Genomic DNA, 17,055 nt, shown 5'->3' with positions numbered 1-17,055 from the left:
TTACACATAAGCTAAGTATGCTTATACATCAATTACATAGTTGTGTTCTGAACAGGTAAAGCAATGTTATTTCCGTTGATAGTTTTGCAGCACACATCAATTCCTTCACACTTTTCTGTTGTTCTGAAAATAATACGGTATTTAATTACCTTACATTGCTAATAGATATGAGGACGCCACCTAGGTGCGTATTTAACCCAAATGTGAGTAAAGAGAGTGGTGTATGATTCTGAAAAATTCTTTTTTGTAATTTTCTGGTCAATTTTTTCTGTCATAAAATCTTTTTCAAAAAACCAAATGGGCACCCCTTAGTAAAGGATGATGTGAGATGCCTTTTGTAGCTTTATTACTGACTAGGATCAGCTGTTTCATTGTTTAGAATCATTTTTATTAAACGATCAAGGACAGCTGGGCTCAGTTTCAAACCATCAAAAAGCTACTATCTTTTCTCAGGATCGAACCGACAACCTTTTGATTGTAAGGCGAGCACTGTAATCACTCAGCTTCAAAGCTATGTCTTATTAGTTGTAAGTATTAATGCACAAGTTTATACTTACAAGACGCCATATTGTCCTTTATATTTGAAGTTTAGATCTTTCTTAAGGCAAATTCAAATCAGACGTCATAAGTAAAATATCAAGCATTGCTTTGATAACCTATCAAATATTAACAACAACTTTACCTGACACTTGCTGCAATCTGGAATACTACACTACGTAAAACTACTATGCTACTGTTTTCTGTTTATCAGTGATGATAGTGCTGTTGGATTGATCAATGGCTAAACAGTCTCTTCAGACATGAGATGCTCATCGGTTGAGCGTTAGATTAGATTTATACCACGGGAAGTGACTACGTGAAGTCTTTGCAACCAAGACTATGTTAAAATGTTGCCGCGATTGTGGGAAATGTCTGTATAGGGCCAAGAAACCACATATCGTTGTCATGACGACATTATGATGTGGGAGATAGATGACTACCATCGTTTAGTTGTCCCCTTAATTCAGTACGTATTGGGAAACGGATGTTCCTAATAAACGTTTAATATTGTCAGTAAGCTGTTTTTTACGACTAAAGTAAATCGTTGAAATTTTTTCGGTGTGGAAAGGGTTGGCTAAGTTATGGGGAGGAGTGATAAAAAGATCAAAGTATTAAATGGAGATTAGCACTCCCAACCTTAAGGAATGGGCACCTCTGAAATAGGGTAGTACTTGACACACTAAACTTAGCTTTCATATGGACTTAAATAACGCGTTGTTTTTACCTCACTGCTATTATTATTGGAACTGTTTCCCACAGCAGTTGAGATGTTGAGAAGATTGTTTACTGGTTTCATTACCTCTAGTTCGCAACAAATCTCATATTCATTTTCACACTGGTCGTTTGGAAACCTAGAATAAGTAACATATTTTTAGCAGTTTTCAACTTCGTTTGCAGAATTAGAAGGGTTATCATAGTGGTTTTATAAGTGATGAAGTGCATATTTTAAATTATTACTAATTGTATTGAGTTTTCTGCTTGGAAACTACAGTTGATGTTTTTACTTCTCAAGAAAATGTAGGGCCTGAAAAAAGGTCCTGAGGTCCAGGATTCAAATCCCACCAATTACAAATGGATTTGAATTCCCCTTTTGGCCGCCCCTGTCTAATAGAAACAGGGCTGGTGCGGGCAAAAGGGGTATTCTGGGACCACTACGGCATGCGATTTCTAGTAATCTATCGTCCAAAGTGAGGATTGGATAATATGGAGGCTCGGATAGGCAAAGATTGATTTATCCATACTCAACTGGTTTACATGACTTACTTAATGTCTCCAGTTCCTTCTCGTATCTCAGCTTCTTTGATCTGTTCATCGCTGCAAAGATAGTACGGAACACAGTTACAGTCTTCAACTTGGCTGCCTGAGTAAGGTGTCGTAGATGGATTGTCGGTTTCAAGTTGTGAAACGCTTCCAGGTTGATAAGTTACGGGCCGAACTTCATAGCAGAGACCTGCTGCCACGAAGCTTAGCACTACAAAGTTGATTGAGTCCATCGTGCAAAGGTTGATCTGTAAATAAGTTATTATATACTTATAGAACTCAAGAGTGGTTGAAGACAAAAATGTATCTATGATGATTTGAAACTGGGCTCAATTATGCTTAGCTTTTAATGAATAGTCCAGACTAAAAAATAGCCGAACTTAATCGGTGAAAAAGCTATACAAGGCTTCTCATTCCTTTATAAATTTAATTATTGATAGGCATGTGATTCCAATGCTAAATTTTTTGCCAGTTTTATAATTAAAATTGATGTACAAAATAGTATAACTAAGCAGATTGTGCAGGTATAAATTACTGATTTGTGTTGAGTTTGCTAACTTTCTAAACATTTCAGAAAGAGTCATCAAAAGACCAATGTTCGAAGACAGCTGATCTACTTTTAGACCATCAAATGCTATTGCACTGACAATTTGTCAGCTACAGGCAAACTTCAGATAATTATTTGGCGAGTATAATCATTTTCAATATTGACATTGTTTGTTGTTTCAGTGCCTTTTATTGTTAAGATGCTACTACATAAATATTTAAATGATAACACTAACAAAAGTACACATCTGTATAGTTTTTACGCCGTAAATCTGTATAATTTTTATTATTTTAAATTATCCACATAATTTTTGCATTATCAACGCTTTTTACTTTTTTAAGTTAACCAAAGATGATTTTAGAATATTAACTGCCATGAGAAACTTAATTTTTAATATTTTGTGTCTAAGGCTTCTCGAAAGAGCCTAAATTTGGTTTACTTTTACTACCTAATTGTATTTGTGGTAGGAGAGGGAGTATGTAATATATAAAGTTGTTATTGTCTCCGATTCTTATTCTGATATGGTTAACAAATACTTTAAGCCTTGTCATACACACATCCTGTACATCCATAAACTTTTATTGACAACAATTCAAAATACTGTATTACAAGACATGGCTGTGCTTTTGATTCTAGGTTAAAATTTCTTCCAACCTTGACCTCATAAATTAATTAATGATTAATTTCACTCGGTGATAAACAAACTGATATAGCATAAGAAAAACAGAGAGATAAAAACAACGTGCAATGTGGAATGGAGATCCACATTGGTATTTGTCTACTCCTTATTTTACTAATTTACAATATTAAAGAAACACAGTAAAAAAAAAGAATTACCAGGGCAGAAAAGTAACTTAAAAAGCAAGAGTACAAACCTTTCTTAAAGAGTTGTTACGCTGTGCCAATTCACTCACTTTCTGACTAGAACTGTGTGTTGATGCTACAAAAAGGGACACAACAAACTAACTTTTGGTTATACCAATCAGAACTGGGAGGAAAGTCCAAATTCTTTAGCAATTTCCTTATCTCCAAATTCATCAGTTGTCTGTTTTCCTTATAATCTAATTGTTTTAACTGAATTAGAAGTTGTTCAAGACGTAAATGGAATACCCTTTCAGTGATTTCATTCTGCTTACAAAAACTAAGTTTTTTGGACTGTTCCTTAAAAAGTGATAATTATCATCACATATCCACATTTACAAGCATTTCATTAGAAATTTTAATATTGTATTGGTCTAACGCCAATGCACAAAAAATGTTTCCATACACAATGCAGTTTTTACTAGCAACTTAATTTCTGCTCTACACGATTTAAACTTAATCCTCATTGTCTTAATTTAAAATCAAATTGTAACTCTAAAATTTAAATGACTACTGGAATGCTTAAAACCAATGATTAAAGTGTTCTTCTTAAAAAGATTTTTGTAAAATATTTAGTTTTAATTTTTTTTTTTATAAGTTGGCTACACATTGTTATGGTAGCTCAGTCATATTTTTAAAAAGATTATCTCTCATACTCCCTAAGACCAATTTCGATTCTCAATCAAATGTGAGAAGTTTAAAAAAGACAATCAAAGTCAGGAAGAAAAACAACACAAGCTCTTATACATTTTGTATTAAAACAATGTTGTTCTTAAAATGTAATATATACAACTATACATCTAAAAGATTAAAAACATTTACACCATCTCGTCCAACCTTTTAGCAATACAACCTAAAACTAACCTACGTGTTTCTTCTGAGCACTTTTTGAACTCTTCGATTGCACTTAAATCTTTTTCAATCTTCTCCAACACGGAAACTAATACATTCTCAGAACTTTTGAACTTTTTACTCGGATTGAGTTCTACATTATCTTTCTCAATGTTGGAATTATTAATTCTACACTTATGAACAAAAGGAACTTTTATACTACTAAGATACTTGAGAAGTTCAGTATCAGACTTTACGATCGGAATACCCTCTAAATACTGGGCAATGATGTTTTGCAGCTTTACGTCTTTGGCCACAGTCAAAGCGACTATTTCTTCATGTTTGGTTACATAGGCAAAATAGGAAAAGGTTTCTAAAGCGAATTGTTTCACTAAAGGGTTACTGTCCAACAACAACTTGACAAATAGAGATGATATTTCGTTGTAAACGAGATTCTGGTTAGAATCACTGGGGAGGAGTTTGCTGGCGAGGCTTCTCAAAAATGTGCAAGAACCACACTTGAAAATGGTGGATGACGAACAAAGGTCGTCCAAAACATTGAGGATCTGGAAAAAATAAAAGTTAGATAAAACGTATACTACGGTAAACGAAAATAATTGGTTATGATTTTGTTTGAGATTAAAATTACCTTATCGTCATTGGAGTCTAACACAGTTTGTGTAGTAGAACCCCGTTGTATCCGGCCACCACGGGACCAAGCCCTGACTGGCTTGATAACTGATTGGCCGGACAAACCGACCTATTAAAAAGACAATAATTCATACCTACCGAATAACAAACTATAATCAATAATGTAGACTAAAGTAGTGTCTTTTTTGGTTTTTTTTTTAATACATTTGTTTTGTAGTAAGTTTAATTTTTTTTAAACTGGAATCTAAAAAAACTGTTTCCTTACATTCACAATCTGAGATGTATCAAGACTGACGACAACGTGAGATGAGACGGAAACCAACAGAGAAAAGAGAGAAGAGAACCAATCACAAGTCTCAGAACTCTCGAGATCTTCTGGAAACATCATGTGACTCCACATCTGGCAGATAGGCTGAGCTAGTGTAGCTCCAACATCAGGATACAAGTCTATGTGGTCTCTTAGAGTGGTCAAATTGTTCGTCTGAAACAAGTCAAGTGAAGAAATGTGATTTGTGAATTATTTATAGTAGGTGTTAGACACCAAAAATTGCATAAATTAAATTCTTTACGTTTTTGTAATTTTTAATATAAAATGTTAAGTTTCCCCACGGAAGAGCAGGAAAAAGCCTTAAAAATAGAAATAAAACAGGGGGAAATTAAACTCACCAATGCATTATACAGCTGGATAGATTCATTACTAAACGGTTTGTTGAGCAGGTTGTTCAAGTCAGTTGCAATTCCAGTCACGTGTGGTAGCTGTGACGAGAAGCTTTTACGATCATCTTCAGCGAGAAACTGAGTGAGGCGACTCGTTGTCCAGGTGACGTAACACCACTCAGGCCGACATCTGTCCCAGGTTGGCCAACACGAGCACAAATCTCTCAACAGTGATACCAACTGGAGGCATAACTTGTCTGAACCTACCCTGCAAACAAACAGAAAAATGGGACGAGTAAAAAAAATCACTCTTTAGTATTTTGTTGGTTTTAAAAATGTTGATCCAAAGCCAGATAAAGATTGAGCTAATAGGTACATAAGAAGAACATAAAATGAGTAGGTTATGTAAGGTTTTTAACTATTTATATGGTAGACAGTGTGTTTTACTGTTTTACAGATTTTATAATTGATATTCATTTTAAAATTTTCTGGCCATTTACTTGGTGTGATACTTTTTTTGTGTTATCCAGAAGGGAACGGTCCAAACCCTACTCTTGTTACTACTATCTAACGTCGAAATTTCTGTTAGATATCATCTGTTAGTTAGGCCAATGAAAAATGGCATCTGGGTCCGGTAACAATCTCGCTTGGAATCGAACCAGCGACCTTCAGATTAATCCAAACATTGTAGACATTGTAAGCATAGTTTCATAGCCACCACTAACTCAAGGCCTTGGCAAGACCAAAGTTTGGCAACACCGCAGTCTCAGCCACTGAAACAGCTGTTGCTCTAACTCATTAGAGCGTCTACACAGTATTTATGTTTACTTGTTTGTTTTTACTGTTATTACTGTGGCAATAGGCCAGGTGCAACTTTGCCACACACCAACGCGGCCTTAAATTAGAGAAGGCTAGATTTTGGCAATAAAACAACTAGAACAATAGTCATTTCCTTTTATAAAAAATCTAATAATTCATTGATTGCAGCTTGTAAGGTTTTTCTTAGCAATCTGTGTTAGTTAACCCTTTCCACATAGAGACTGTCTTAATCAGTTTAGGTTGCTGTCTTTTTCACTGCTGCTCTCATAAATTTATGGTTGTTCCTGTCATTCGAATTGCTAGTGGTACGGGCCAAAGTAAAACCATCAAATGCTCAAAGGCTAGCAGCACTGGCACGATTTTTTAACGTCCACTGAGGGGTGATATGTAGAGACAAACTCTAAATCTATAATAAACGCTGTTTTTGTCAACGTGGCTAGTACGGTTGGCCAACTGAATGCAAAGAGTTATGAGAGGTCAATACTAACCTCGCGATGAGACATAACAAGTCGGAGGTAAAGAAAGCCGGCCACAAGGATGGTTGAAGCAGATGTTTGACCAGCATAGACTCCAAGTCAGAAAACATTTCGACGGAAGTTGTAGCAATGATGAATGCTGCGGTGTGAGTCAGTAGCGTCTGGTACACGTCTTCCTCATACGAGAAAAACACATCTTCACCTGAAAACACATGGTGACTTAATATTTTTATAAGATACCTCCGTCACAGCAAACCTGCAGACTAAGCAAATTCCCATATGCCTGATTGGATTTTCACTTAAATATTTTCTTCAACAAGTCAGATTAAATTCCCTATTTAAATACCACTATATTTCACGAGTAGTTAGGTTTGGTCTTACAGGGAGGGTAATAACGTGTTTTTTTAGTAAAATGATCATAGCTAAGTATAAAATCAAATTCATTTTGCAAGTTTGATCGAAATAGGCCTTACCATGATACCTATGGAGGCCTAATAGCTTATTCCCAACATAGGAAATCCGCTAAAAAGAAAATACAGTAATTTTACTTTTACTTATTTTACCAGAGGCAAGAACTAGAAATATTATTTTAAGTTACTTTGTTTTGAAGCCTTTGTTTTTGAAGAATGCATAAATATTCAGGGAGTGTAGCAAGTTCTTAAAAAAAGATGCCACACTCCGTAGTAAAATATAAGAAATTAATTAAAGAACATTCTGCAAAATCAAAAAGCTTCAAAACAACGTAACCTAAGGTACAGTAGAACCTCTTTAATCCGAACTAATTGGAACCAGGGGTAGTTCGGACTAGTGAATAGTTCGGATTACAGAACATATTGTTGTTTTTACATAACAATAGCTAAAACATGGCTAAAATTGATCTAAATTATTTTGGGAAAAGTGAAAAAAATGTTTTATAAATTAAAATACAGTGTTTATTTAATACAGTAGTAAACATGGTGAATAAACAGTACTGTACATTAAATACAGTATACAATAAAGAACTGCTGTACTGTGTATAGAGTACAGCAATGAGGGGTTCGGATTAGTGGACGTTCGGATTACGGGGGTTCGGATTAAAGAGGTTCTACAGTAGAACGTCGATTATCCGAATTAATTGGGGATTGGGGTTGTTCGGATAACTGATTTTTCGGATAATCGGTCGTTGACGGAAAAAATACGGGGAACGGGAAATGACGGGAAGGGATAGCGGCCGGCGGCGATTTGCCGATTTCGCGTCTGTGGATACTGTACAATAATATAAATTTGATTAATTATAGAGATGTGCGAGTACTTGAGATTTAAAATTCGAGTCGAGTACGGCCTTAAAACTCGAGCTTATTTTTTAACTCGGCAGTTTCGAGTTGAGTTTGGTTTAAAATGGTAAAAAATCAATATTTGTTAAAATGTAACTTGTGTTTATGTGAAATACTGGATAATATTTACTACTGTAGATTCTACAGTAATACAAATATTTTTACATTGTAGAAATAAGCAAGAGGTAGTTGTCCTAACCTATTTTTTTAGCTGTTACAACAGAATATGTCAACTCAAAGCAGTCGCCGGCGACTGACTAGTGACTGGTGACTGGCAATGAAAAACAATAGAAGGGAGGGAGGGGTTGTGCAATGACCTCGAAGGGAGCGGGCGTAACACTGAATGAAGTAGGGGTTTGGGGGGAAGGGGGAGGGTCAGACCTTTGAGCTATATTTAGACTTTCACCACTTAGCAGCCGTGCGGCGGCGTAGCGCTACGGCCAGTCGTGATTGGCGCGCGATTTTATTGATTTTTGCTTCTTTCTTCCTTTCGGTTAACCGACGTTTCGGATGACCGGGCTTCGGATAATCGACGTTCTACTGTACTGTAATTGCATTCCAAAAACTACCACTTCGTGAATCTATAAAATCATGAATCAATAAAAATTGTTAGGACAAAAACAAAGAATAAGAAATCATAATCATCTACAAAACAATTTCACCCCAACTAAATATAAATTTTAAGCTTTTTGGAGGGTGTTACCTGATTTGGAAGAAACCCCCGATAGCCTATAACCTCCCCAGAGGGACTGGCCATTTTAGATTTCTACAAGATGACTGCAGCTTAGAGTGGGGTTATACTACTGGATCAGTTCAATATCTCATTGCTAAGAGCCACTAGTGTTTGGCAGGATATTAACTCGTCATGCTTTGACAGAAGTCAAAGACCGACCGGAAGAAGTAGCAAATTAATAAATTCAGCGAATCACATCCTCTTTCTGACCTAAACTGCACAAAATCCAATCATACTCACAAGTATTGAGTATTTTGAAGGTAGTTTCAACAAGTGGCATCGTTGATTTGATCCAAAGCACTTTAGCTTCATCGTCGGCTGAGGCTGGATTGGTGAACTTCTTCAGAATCATGCTCGTCAGATTGCAGAAGCCGAACTTTGTTGCAACTGTGCCAGACTGCAGCTCATCAGCATGTTGAAGATAGTTCTGAAACATATAGCCTATGTGAATAGTTAAAAAAAAACAGAGGTAAGGTACAGAGGAACCATTCAATGGTACACCTAAGTGATATCTACCTAGCACTAGTTGCTGGTGTCTAGGGAAAAGTTCAACAACACGCCCCTCGCCCTCATGTACTACAATGCTCACGGCGGAGGAAGACCCTGTGCCCTGTGCAATAGAAATATCCGCACAGTGCTTGCCGCTCAGGCTCTTCCTTACCTGACAAAAGTATATTTCCGGCACAACATTTTAGAGCTGAAAGCGCACGTCCCATAAGTGAGTTTCCTCTATACAAAAATATTTTTTTCCACACTCATACAACCAAAGTCAAGACAGCTTGCAAAATGCTGTCACGCAATACAAACGTAAGTCGTTGTCAATGGGCTAACCTATAAATATACTTGGCTAAATAGCCACATACCTTGACGAACACCGGGTCGGCCAAAAGGTGAGAGAGTAGGGGGGCTGCTCCTGCTGATAGATGTGTTGTAACTTGAGCAGCAATATCTTCTGTCAACCCTTCCACGCTCAGAGACTGCTGGGTGCGGCTGTACGAAAGAATAAATAAATTATTATTTGGACAATACTTACAATATATATTAGGTCTAGTGGTAGAGCGTAAGGCATGAGTTCCAAAGGTCTCAGGTTCAAATCCCGCCAATCACTAAGGATTTTATCTATGTGATAATGCCGCGACCCTCTAGGACTAAACTTAAATAATCTGTAAGAACAGTTCCAGGCTAGAACTTAGAAAATAAATTTAAAAAAAGTAAAAAAAAATACATAGAACATTAATAAGTGCTCTTGTTAAGTAGGCCTACACTTCACTTATCATAGGCATGTTACTGGTAATATGCCATTCATGAGTTTCAACATTCTTATTGTTAAGTCACATTTCCGGTTTTAGATGGTATGGTCACTGTTTAATTTTTTACGGTCTGCTTGCTCAATGATTGTTTATACTTTTAATACTTTTCATTTAAATGGCAACCAATAGGTATTTTAAGCCAAAAATGAATTAGAGACATGTTGGTTTGGTTAGCTTATGTTTGTAATGGAGAGGTTACTTTTTTTCAAACCTAACCTAACATTTGGCGATTTTTTAGATATCTCTTCCAGTTCAAAAATTGCCTTGGAAACTTCACACAGATGAACAGTTATTTAAATTGTAACTTAATGTGATTGTCAACTAATGTGCATGCAATATGTAACAAAACCTCATTCTTAATTTTCTTCAAAAATACGTAAAATATCTTAATCACAAATAAAAATTTCAAAACAAGCCAACCTGGTGAGTGAGATAAGACAAGACAACAGCTGAGAGTGACAGTCGCCCAAATGATGCTTGTATTGTTCACACAGTTTGATCAGAACCTTTAACTGCAAACTGGAGATTTTCAAAGCCCTTAGGACAACCTTTTTATCTGAAAAACATTGAATTCACTTACACAAAGTATTATTAACCTTTAAATCGAACTCTGTTGCAATTTGAAATTAGAGTTTAAGTTTCAAGTGATGAAAAGCGTGAAATAGTAAACGCGACATTTAAAATGCATGGTAATGTAACATCCTGCGTCAAAAGTCCTAAAGAGGTAAGAATGGAATTGTACACAATTAACCCATGTATTATGGGGGAAGATCGTTTAAGTTGATAACTCAAAAACTAAAAGAGTTATGGATAACAATTAGATTTGTAAGCTGCTTGAAATCGCAATACCTGTAAAATTATATGCTATTTGAAATTGTTTAGTTTCGGCTATTCACCGGTTATTGTTTTTTTTTATATTTGGTTTTGTCATAATATTGTCATATTGAACATCAAATTAAAGCTTAGCTCATAAGGAATGTGAAATTTAAATGGGAGAGATATTTGCACTTTGAAAAATAAATCCTGGATATTAAAAAAATCACAAAAAGAGCCATTTTGAAACAATTAAAAATAATGTATACTGGACACCTTACTCAATTCACCCTTATGTAGAGTCGAACCTTGTTTGTACGACCCTCGGTAAAACAAATTCCTCTATACGACATTGTTTTTTAAATTTTAATCCCCTTGAAACTTTCAAAAAGGTCAATGCTAAAAACACCTCTATATAAAATAGTAATTAGGTTCAAAACCTCCATAAGACAAACTTATTTGTGATATATTAACTGGGCTGGACTAATTAACCCATATGCAACGAATATTCTTAGCACAAAACCTCTACAAGACGAAATCAACCTCTATAAAACAAATTTCTCATTATCTTAACCTTCATAGTACGTAGTTTTCAAAACAAACAGAAGCTTGTCTCAACATGAAACCCCCACCCATCCCTCTTCCTTCTTCAGTCATTGTTTGGCACGTGCCTGAGCAGAGGAGAAAACTTCATACGAATAATGGCAGTTTTAAACCTCGATAAAATTAACCTCTTTATTAAGAATACCTCGATAATACAAATTTTTTCCCTACCCCCTGAAATGTCTTATAGATGTTCGACTGAATATGTTTTTCAATAATTTTTCAACTCAATGTCAGCTAACGGCTTACTAACCAGCATTTACGTAGACTTTTAGGTTGTCTAATTGATGAGCAATGTTGGCCGAGAGATAGATGATTGGCCGGGAGACATCAAGCCTGGAGCAAAGATGGGCCGAATACGTCTGCGTCAGCTGAGCAAACCCCTTCCAGTGAGCGACCAGACTCATTGTGTCGAGCTCGGCCACCACTTCTGACATTAAGTTTAACGTGTCAATAACTGTAACAATACATAGATTTGTATTATTGAAAGATTAAAGAGAGGTGCTGTGCTACCAATAGTGTATCAATTTTTTTTTGTGTTACAAATGACACAGTTTAAAAACTCAACCCACCTAGAGACCCACCTAATGATTCTTAATTCTCAATTGCCTATGACCGAAAATGTCAAAAGGACATAAATATTAGTATTAACTATGAAAATCGTTAGTATTAATTAACTATTTATTTTGTTGCAAACCCCTTAAGCTTGGCTCACAATCCAAGAGTTCACTAAACATATTAAATTGACGATAGATCAATTATTAGGTGTATGAATAAATGAAAAAAAAAAAACCGGAATATGAATTTAAGGTAGGTATTGATCAACAATGTAATGGATAAATTGTCAATAATTAAACTATATTCTAATTCTAAACTTACTAATATTTATGTATAATTCACATGGCCTTGAAGCAATAAATAAACCATGTATGTATGTATTGATCTAAAATAAAATATATACCACAGTACAAACGCATCAAGTTTTGGGCCTGTTTGTGGCTTTCTTTCTTAAAAAAGGAGAGTTTTTAAGGAGTTCAAATGTAATAGGCTAGGATAAAACTTCTTATGACTAAAGAATATTTGAAGATAAACTGTGTTAAAATCTTTTAAAACTTATTACTTAAGAAATTACATGCTAGCTTAAACACTTACTCTCTACTAGCGATTGAATTTCCTCTTCAAACGCACAGTTGAAGACAAGTTTTTCATTCAGTAAAGTGAACAGTTTAACCTGCACTTGGTAACAATGTTGAAACAAAGACATCAGCTCGCTTCTCACAGTAGAAAACACATCTTTGTACTCGGTTTTGCTGAAAAAAAACGCAATTTCAATTATCCTGTCATGATTTCTTTGTACAAATTCACTTAGGGCCTATTAAACAATTTTTAAAATAATTCGTAATAACCAATGACTTTTATCTACTTGCCCGAATTCTTAAATAAGTTTTCGTGATTAGGTGTACTACAAAGACATAATAATTTTTATAAAGTTAATATTTTAAGGAACTGAGTGTAAATATTCTTGTTAATTCTTCATACATGAACTCTGATATTGCTCTTAGTTGATTTTAAGCCAAAACAGTTAATGGTCGCTAGCATAAAAGTAAAAAAAATATCTTAAAAATATAACCAATTTTGTTCATTGATTGCTCACCTTTTCTGACAATGGCTGAAAACCAAGTAAACGACTTCGGCTACGTTCTTCGGAGCACTTGGAAAATCAGAACCAGACAGTTGGTCAAAACTTATTAGATAAGCCAACATATTATCCATGTCGCTTAACACTTGAATGCATATCTAAAACAAAAAATATTCAGATTCAATTTGATAATATTTGTAGACACTGTTTCAAAGACAAAGTGCTCATCAAAGAGCGGGCACATTAGAAGCGAGCGACTCCCGGGTTGCCGTGTCGTCACCAGGGCAGGAACATGGCTGCATAAGTTGCTGGGACATGAGGGTAAGGCCCCTTGAGAGGTATGGTGTTAGACTAAATTATTTCAGTAAATAATTAGTTTCAGATATCACCTATCAACTACTTTAATGTATTTTCCAGTGTCACCTTTTAATATCAATAATTTGCTCAATACTATGTTCACGTTGTGTCCAGTTGTCTGATTAGTAATTACTGCCTCAAGACAATCTATTTTTGTAGTTTGTTTCAATTAATATTATTAATCATCAAAGCTGGCTCTTTGGGCCTGTGATCCACGGTAAATTGTCTCCTCTGGTTAAATTAAGTGGTTCAGTTGTTGTTTCCTACACGAACGGTTTTGCCGTAACAGTCAATCAATCGACAATAATTGCCATTATCATAGCTTAAACGCCCCAAAATATTGTTAGTCAACTTTAAGGATTTCAAATTTCATTTGTCAAACGTTTACTTGAGTGAATAGCCTACTTTACCATACTTTTAAGTGATTAAAAAACTGACTTTGAAGTAATGCCTGACCAGAAAAATCTCAAAAATCCACAAAGTAAATAGTATACATTTTTTTAGATCAAAGAACTGTTTGATACTGGTTCATTTTCTGACCTCAAAATGTCTTTTAAAAAATTTAAAATCATTCCAAACACTTATTGTTGAATTTAGAAAATATTTCAGTAAATAATTCCAGTATCAGGTCTACAATTCAACTTAAACTCATCATTTGCAGGCTAAGAAAAAATCATAACAATCCAAGCAAGGTATGTAAAAGAGTACATCTATCTTAACAGATTAGTTTACTGTATAAAAAAATCCATATATAAAATAAAATATTAAAAAATAGTTTATAATATTGAAAGATCCAGTAAAAACTATAACCAAATACAATACAGCAACCTACTACTGGATCCAAACCACCTTTTAACACAAGGTTAGTTTTGGTTCCATGGAGACAACAAATTCAACTATTTCTGTCTCCTAGAAACAAAATCATTTTCTTTTGAACATTTGACAGAAACAGATCAATTTGCAATGTTCAAGGTAAAAAACTTAATGTTTGGTTTAGGCGCTGTAACGACTTGGTGGTTCGTCACCCGGAATCCTCCCCCACCACCACCCCCAATAAGCGAGAAAGAGTTGCGGCGATGGATCCCGATCTGGACTCAGTGAAGAAGAAAAGACTCAGTCCAGGGAATAGAAGAGAAAGGCCCTGGACTGGTGATGTTGGAATGCACTTGGAAAAATTATAGTGCTCAGGACTAAGTAAATTATTTAACACAATCAACACTTGGGGAGGTACAACAGCTCTGAAAAGAAAGCAGCTTCAATCTATGAAGAATTATTACCAAAACTTTTTTGTGGTGCTGCTGAAGGAAACATGATCACCATTTACTAATTGCACTGTCAGTTTGTAACCAATGCTTCCCAACTTGCAAAAGTAAAAAAATTGCCATACCCAAACTGAATTTATGAGTTTTGTAGGCTAGTTTTTTAAACTTAAGAAAATTATATTTATAACTGGGGGAAATCGAAAAAATAGAATGACAAGGAAATGATCATATGATTAAAAATGACAACAGACGTATTTGGTAGAATTATTTTCCCATTGATTGTTTTTTCAAGTAACGTACATTTTGCTAATGATAGTCTAGTACATTTTTTTGTCTACTTCCCTATAGGGGAATTCCTTTATACAAACCTCAATGTTCTTCAGTACATTTGGTATCAAAGAGTCGTCTTCAAAAATATCTGCTTCGTCAATCATCCGATGGTTCATGTTTAGTTTCTAAAAACAAAACAAGACAAATTGTTAAACAATAGCCTATAGTATAGGGTATAGGCTAATTATATTAATCCAAACAAAATAATTGCTTTAGTAGATTGTTATGATACCTAATCAAAACTGTTTTTCATTTTAAAATAAAATCTGGCGTCATCTGAGAGAATTTTTAGATTGAAGTTGATAAAACATTGTCTCTAAAGTTGATAAAAGATCACTTCCGATACCAAATACAACTAGGATTTAATGTCCTCTTGGATCTAACCATTCACAATAATTAAGCAATACTCCAAAAATACCCCTTACACACTCTATGAGGCCAATCAAATTCTCAAACCATTAATGTAAGAGGGTCGTCCTTACATTAAGGTCTCCATCATGCTCCTGTCGTAGCGAAGAGAGTTAGTTGAAATCTGTAATAAATTCTTTACTTCATCCATTACGATTTTAGCCACTTCTCACCCATTAAGGACGATTAGTCTTGACAATAGTATTCAAAAACGTGAAGGTAAATTTACAATTCTGACAAGTATTACGTTCTATGATTAGATCTTTCTGGTCTCAATCAATCGAGACTGAAGTCAAAGAATAGTCTTTGGACAAAGAAAATGTGCGCAAGGGATGCAAAGAGTGAGATGGTCAATCGGTTACGCTGACTAAGTCGTTCATCAGTCTCGTATATGAGGCAGTTATTAAAGTTGGAGGACTTTTGCATGCAGATCGTGGTATTACTGAGCATTAGAGATTCCCAAACTGATATGAGACGTCTCAAAATCACTGTCACGGGATAATGTACGGGATAATGTCACGGGATAAGTCCTGGAATTCTTAAACAATCCGATCAGTATGCAAAGTTTCCACAAATTTAATCTCTGTCGTAATGGAAACTGATGAACACTTGTTGCCAGCCCTGATGAGCAAATTTGTAGGCTATGGCCTTCTGAGAACTCGCTAAGCCTCTTAGGCATGCTAATTTTAAACATCTACATACTTTTTGTATTTAACAATTATAGTCAAATGGTAACAGATTTCAACAAGTATTAACCTCCTTCCAACAGAAACTTAATCACAGAACACGATTGATAGTTGGTGGTAGCGTCAATTTTCTCTCACAAAAGTTTACCACTTGACTAAGGTGAGATTAAATCATTGTATAAGTGTGGGAACAAGCTAGAATTGTAGTTGGCAAAGTAAAAAATCGACTTTGGTTCCGGATTTGAACCACAGCTAGGAGACCTTAATTTACAGACAACTCTCAAATTTGGGAGATTCGCCATTGGAGGATGTTTATCATAAACATTACCATCTTTTTCTGGCACCAAAGGGAAAAAAAACAATGATTGTAAGAGGCTTTTTAGCACAACTGGGACACTAAAGCCCAACTGATGATAATGAACTTGGAAAAGTGCACGATTGTATAAGTACATGATAGCTAGTACAAGTAAAAGTATATGAAAGCAACTGCTGTTGGTAACTTAGTACAAACCTTAGACAGGAAATTCTTTGTTATCGGTAGGAATTGTACCAAAAGCGTGCTATCTACTTCATCCGCAGGTAAAACTTGCACCCCTGATCTATAAATCTGCGAAATCGCATGAGGAAGTAGTTCATCAACCCCTCCGCCTTGCAAGCTGTTGTATTGTCAGGTTAAGGAAACTCTTATACAATTATACTAGCCAAAAACTATATATAATATACAACCACAAAAACCTAAAGAATAAGATATCCTGAGTTTAATCCAAGGGAAAAGTACTCAATAAGTTACTTATGTAACAACCCAATTCATTTGAACATTACAGAATGCTATTGGACATGATGACCTTATTTTAAATAACTTGTTTAGCTTTATATTTAGTCTTATTGATCTTGGATTTCACCCTAAGTTAAATACCTTCTAAGTTAAGCTAGTCACGTTTTAGTGTCTCCAGGTATTT

At 35.1% G+C, this 17,055-nt stretch overlaps 2 protein-coding genes across 2 annotated transcripts; both read right to left on the bottom strand.

Moving 5' to 3' along the window:
• LOC129002022 (uncharacterized) lies at positions 1-3,295 on the bottom strand. Its single transcript, XM_054429515.1, has 4 exons — positions 3,223-3,295; positions 1,804-2,048; positions 1,265-1,391; positions 1-123 (listed from the first exon to the last, which is right to left on the bottom strand). Exons 2-4 carry the CDS (start codon positions 2,031-2,033, stop codon positions 106-108), a joined length of 375 nt encoding a protein of 124 aa, XP_054285490.1. The 5' UTR covers positions 2,034-2,048; positions 3,223-3,295; the 3' UTR covers positions 1-105.
• A 679-nt stretch (positions 3,296-3,974) lies between these two features.
• Positions 3,975-16,752, bottom strand: LOC129003022 (uncharacterized protein C1orf112 homolog). The gene is made up of 12 exons (XM_054431219.1): positions 16,608-16,752; positions 15,041-15,127; positions 13,069-13,211; positions 12,567-12,724; positions 11,668-11,871; positions 10,419-10,554; positions 9,552-9,678; positions 8,929-9,115; positions 6,655-6,844; positions 5,357-5,615; positions 4,956-5,171; positions 3,975-4,605 (listed from the first exon to the last, which is right to left on the bottom strand). Exons 2-12 carry the CDS (start codon positions 15,116-15,118, stop codon positions 4,027-4,029), a joined length of 2,277 nt encoding a protein of 758 aa, XP_054287194.1. The 5' UTR covers positions 15,119-15,127; positions 16,608-16,752; the 3' UTR covers positions 3,975-4,026.
• Positions 16,753-17,055: the final 303 nt, after the last annotated feature.

This window comes from Macrosteles quadrilineatus, unplaced genomic scaffold (genome assembly GCF_028750875.1).
Source record: "Macrosteles quadrilineatus isolate MER2022 unplaced genomic scaffold, UCM_ALF_1.0 Scaffold_9__3_contigs__length_116548681, whole genome shotgun sequence".
NCBI lineage: Eukaryota > Metazoa > Arthropoda > Insecta > Hemiptera > Cicadellidae > Macrosteles > Macrosteles quadrilineatus.
The sequence above is the reverse complement of the archived record's forward strand: the minus strand, read 5'-3'. Positions and strand labels throughout refer to the sequence as shown.

Excerpts from the sequence above, each read along its gene's own strand:
- LOC129002022 (XM_054429515.1), bottom strand. The coding sequence starts at position 2,033 with ATGGACTCAATCAACTTTGTAGTGCTAAGCTTCGTGGCAGCAGGTCTC. Across the intron at positions 1,392-1,803 it reads GAAGGAACTGGAGACATTAA|GTTTCCAAACGACCAGTGTG; the intron begins GTAAGTCATGTA and ends TACTTATTCTAG.
- LOC129003022 (XM_054431219.1), bottom strand. The coding sequence starts at position 15,118 with ATGAACCATCGGATGATTGACGAAGCAGATATTTTTGAAGACGACTCT. Across the intron at positions 11,872-12,566 it reads AATTCAATCGCTAGTAGAGA|TTATTGACACGTTAAACTTA; the intron begins GTAAGTGTTTAA and ends GTATTGTTACAG. Across the intron at positions 9,679-10,418 it reads TGTCTTATCTCACTCACCAG|CCGCACCCAGCAGTCTCTGA; the intron begins GTTGGCTTGTTT and ends TCTTTCGTACAG.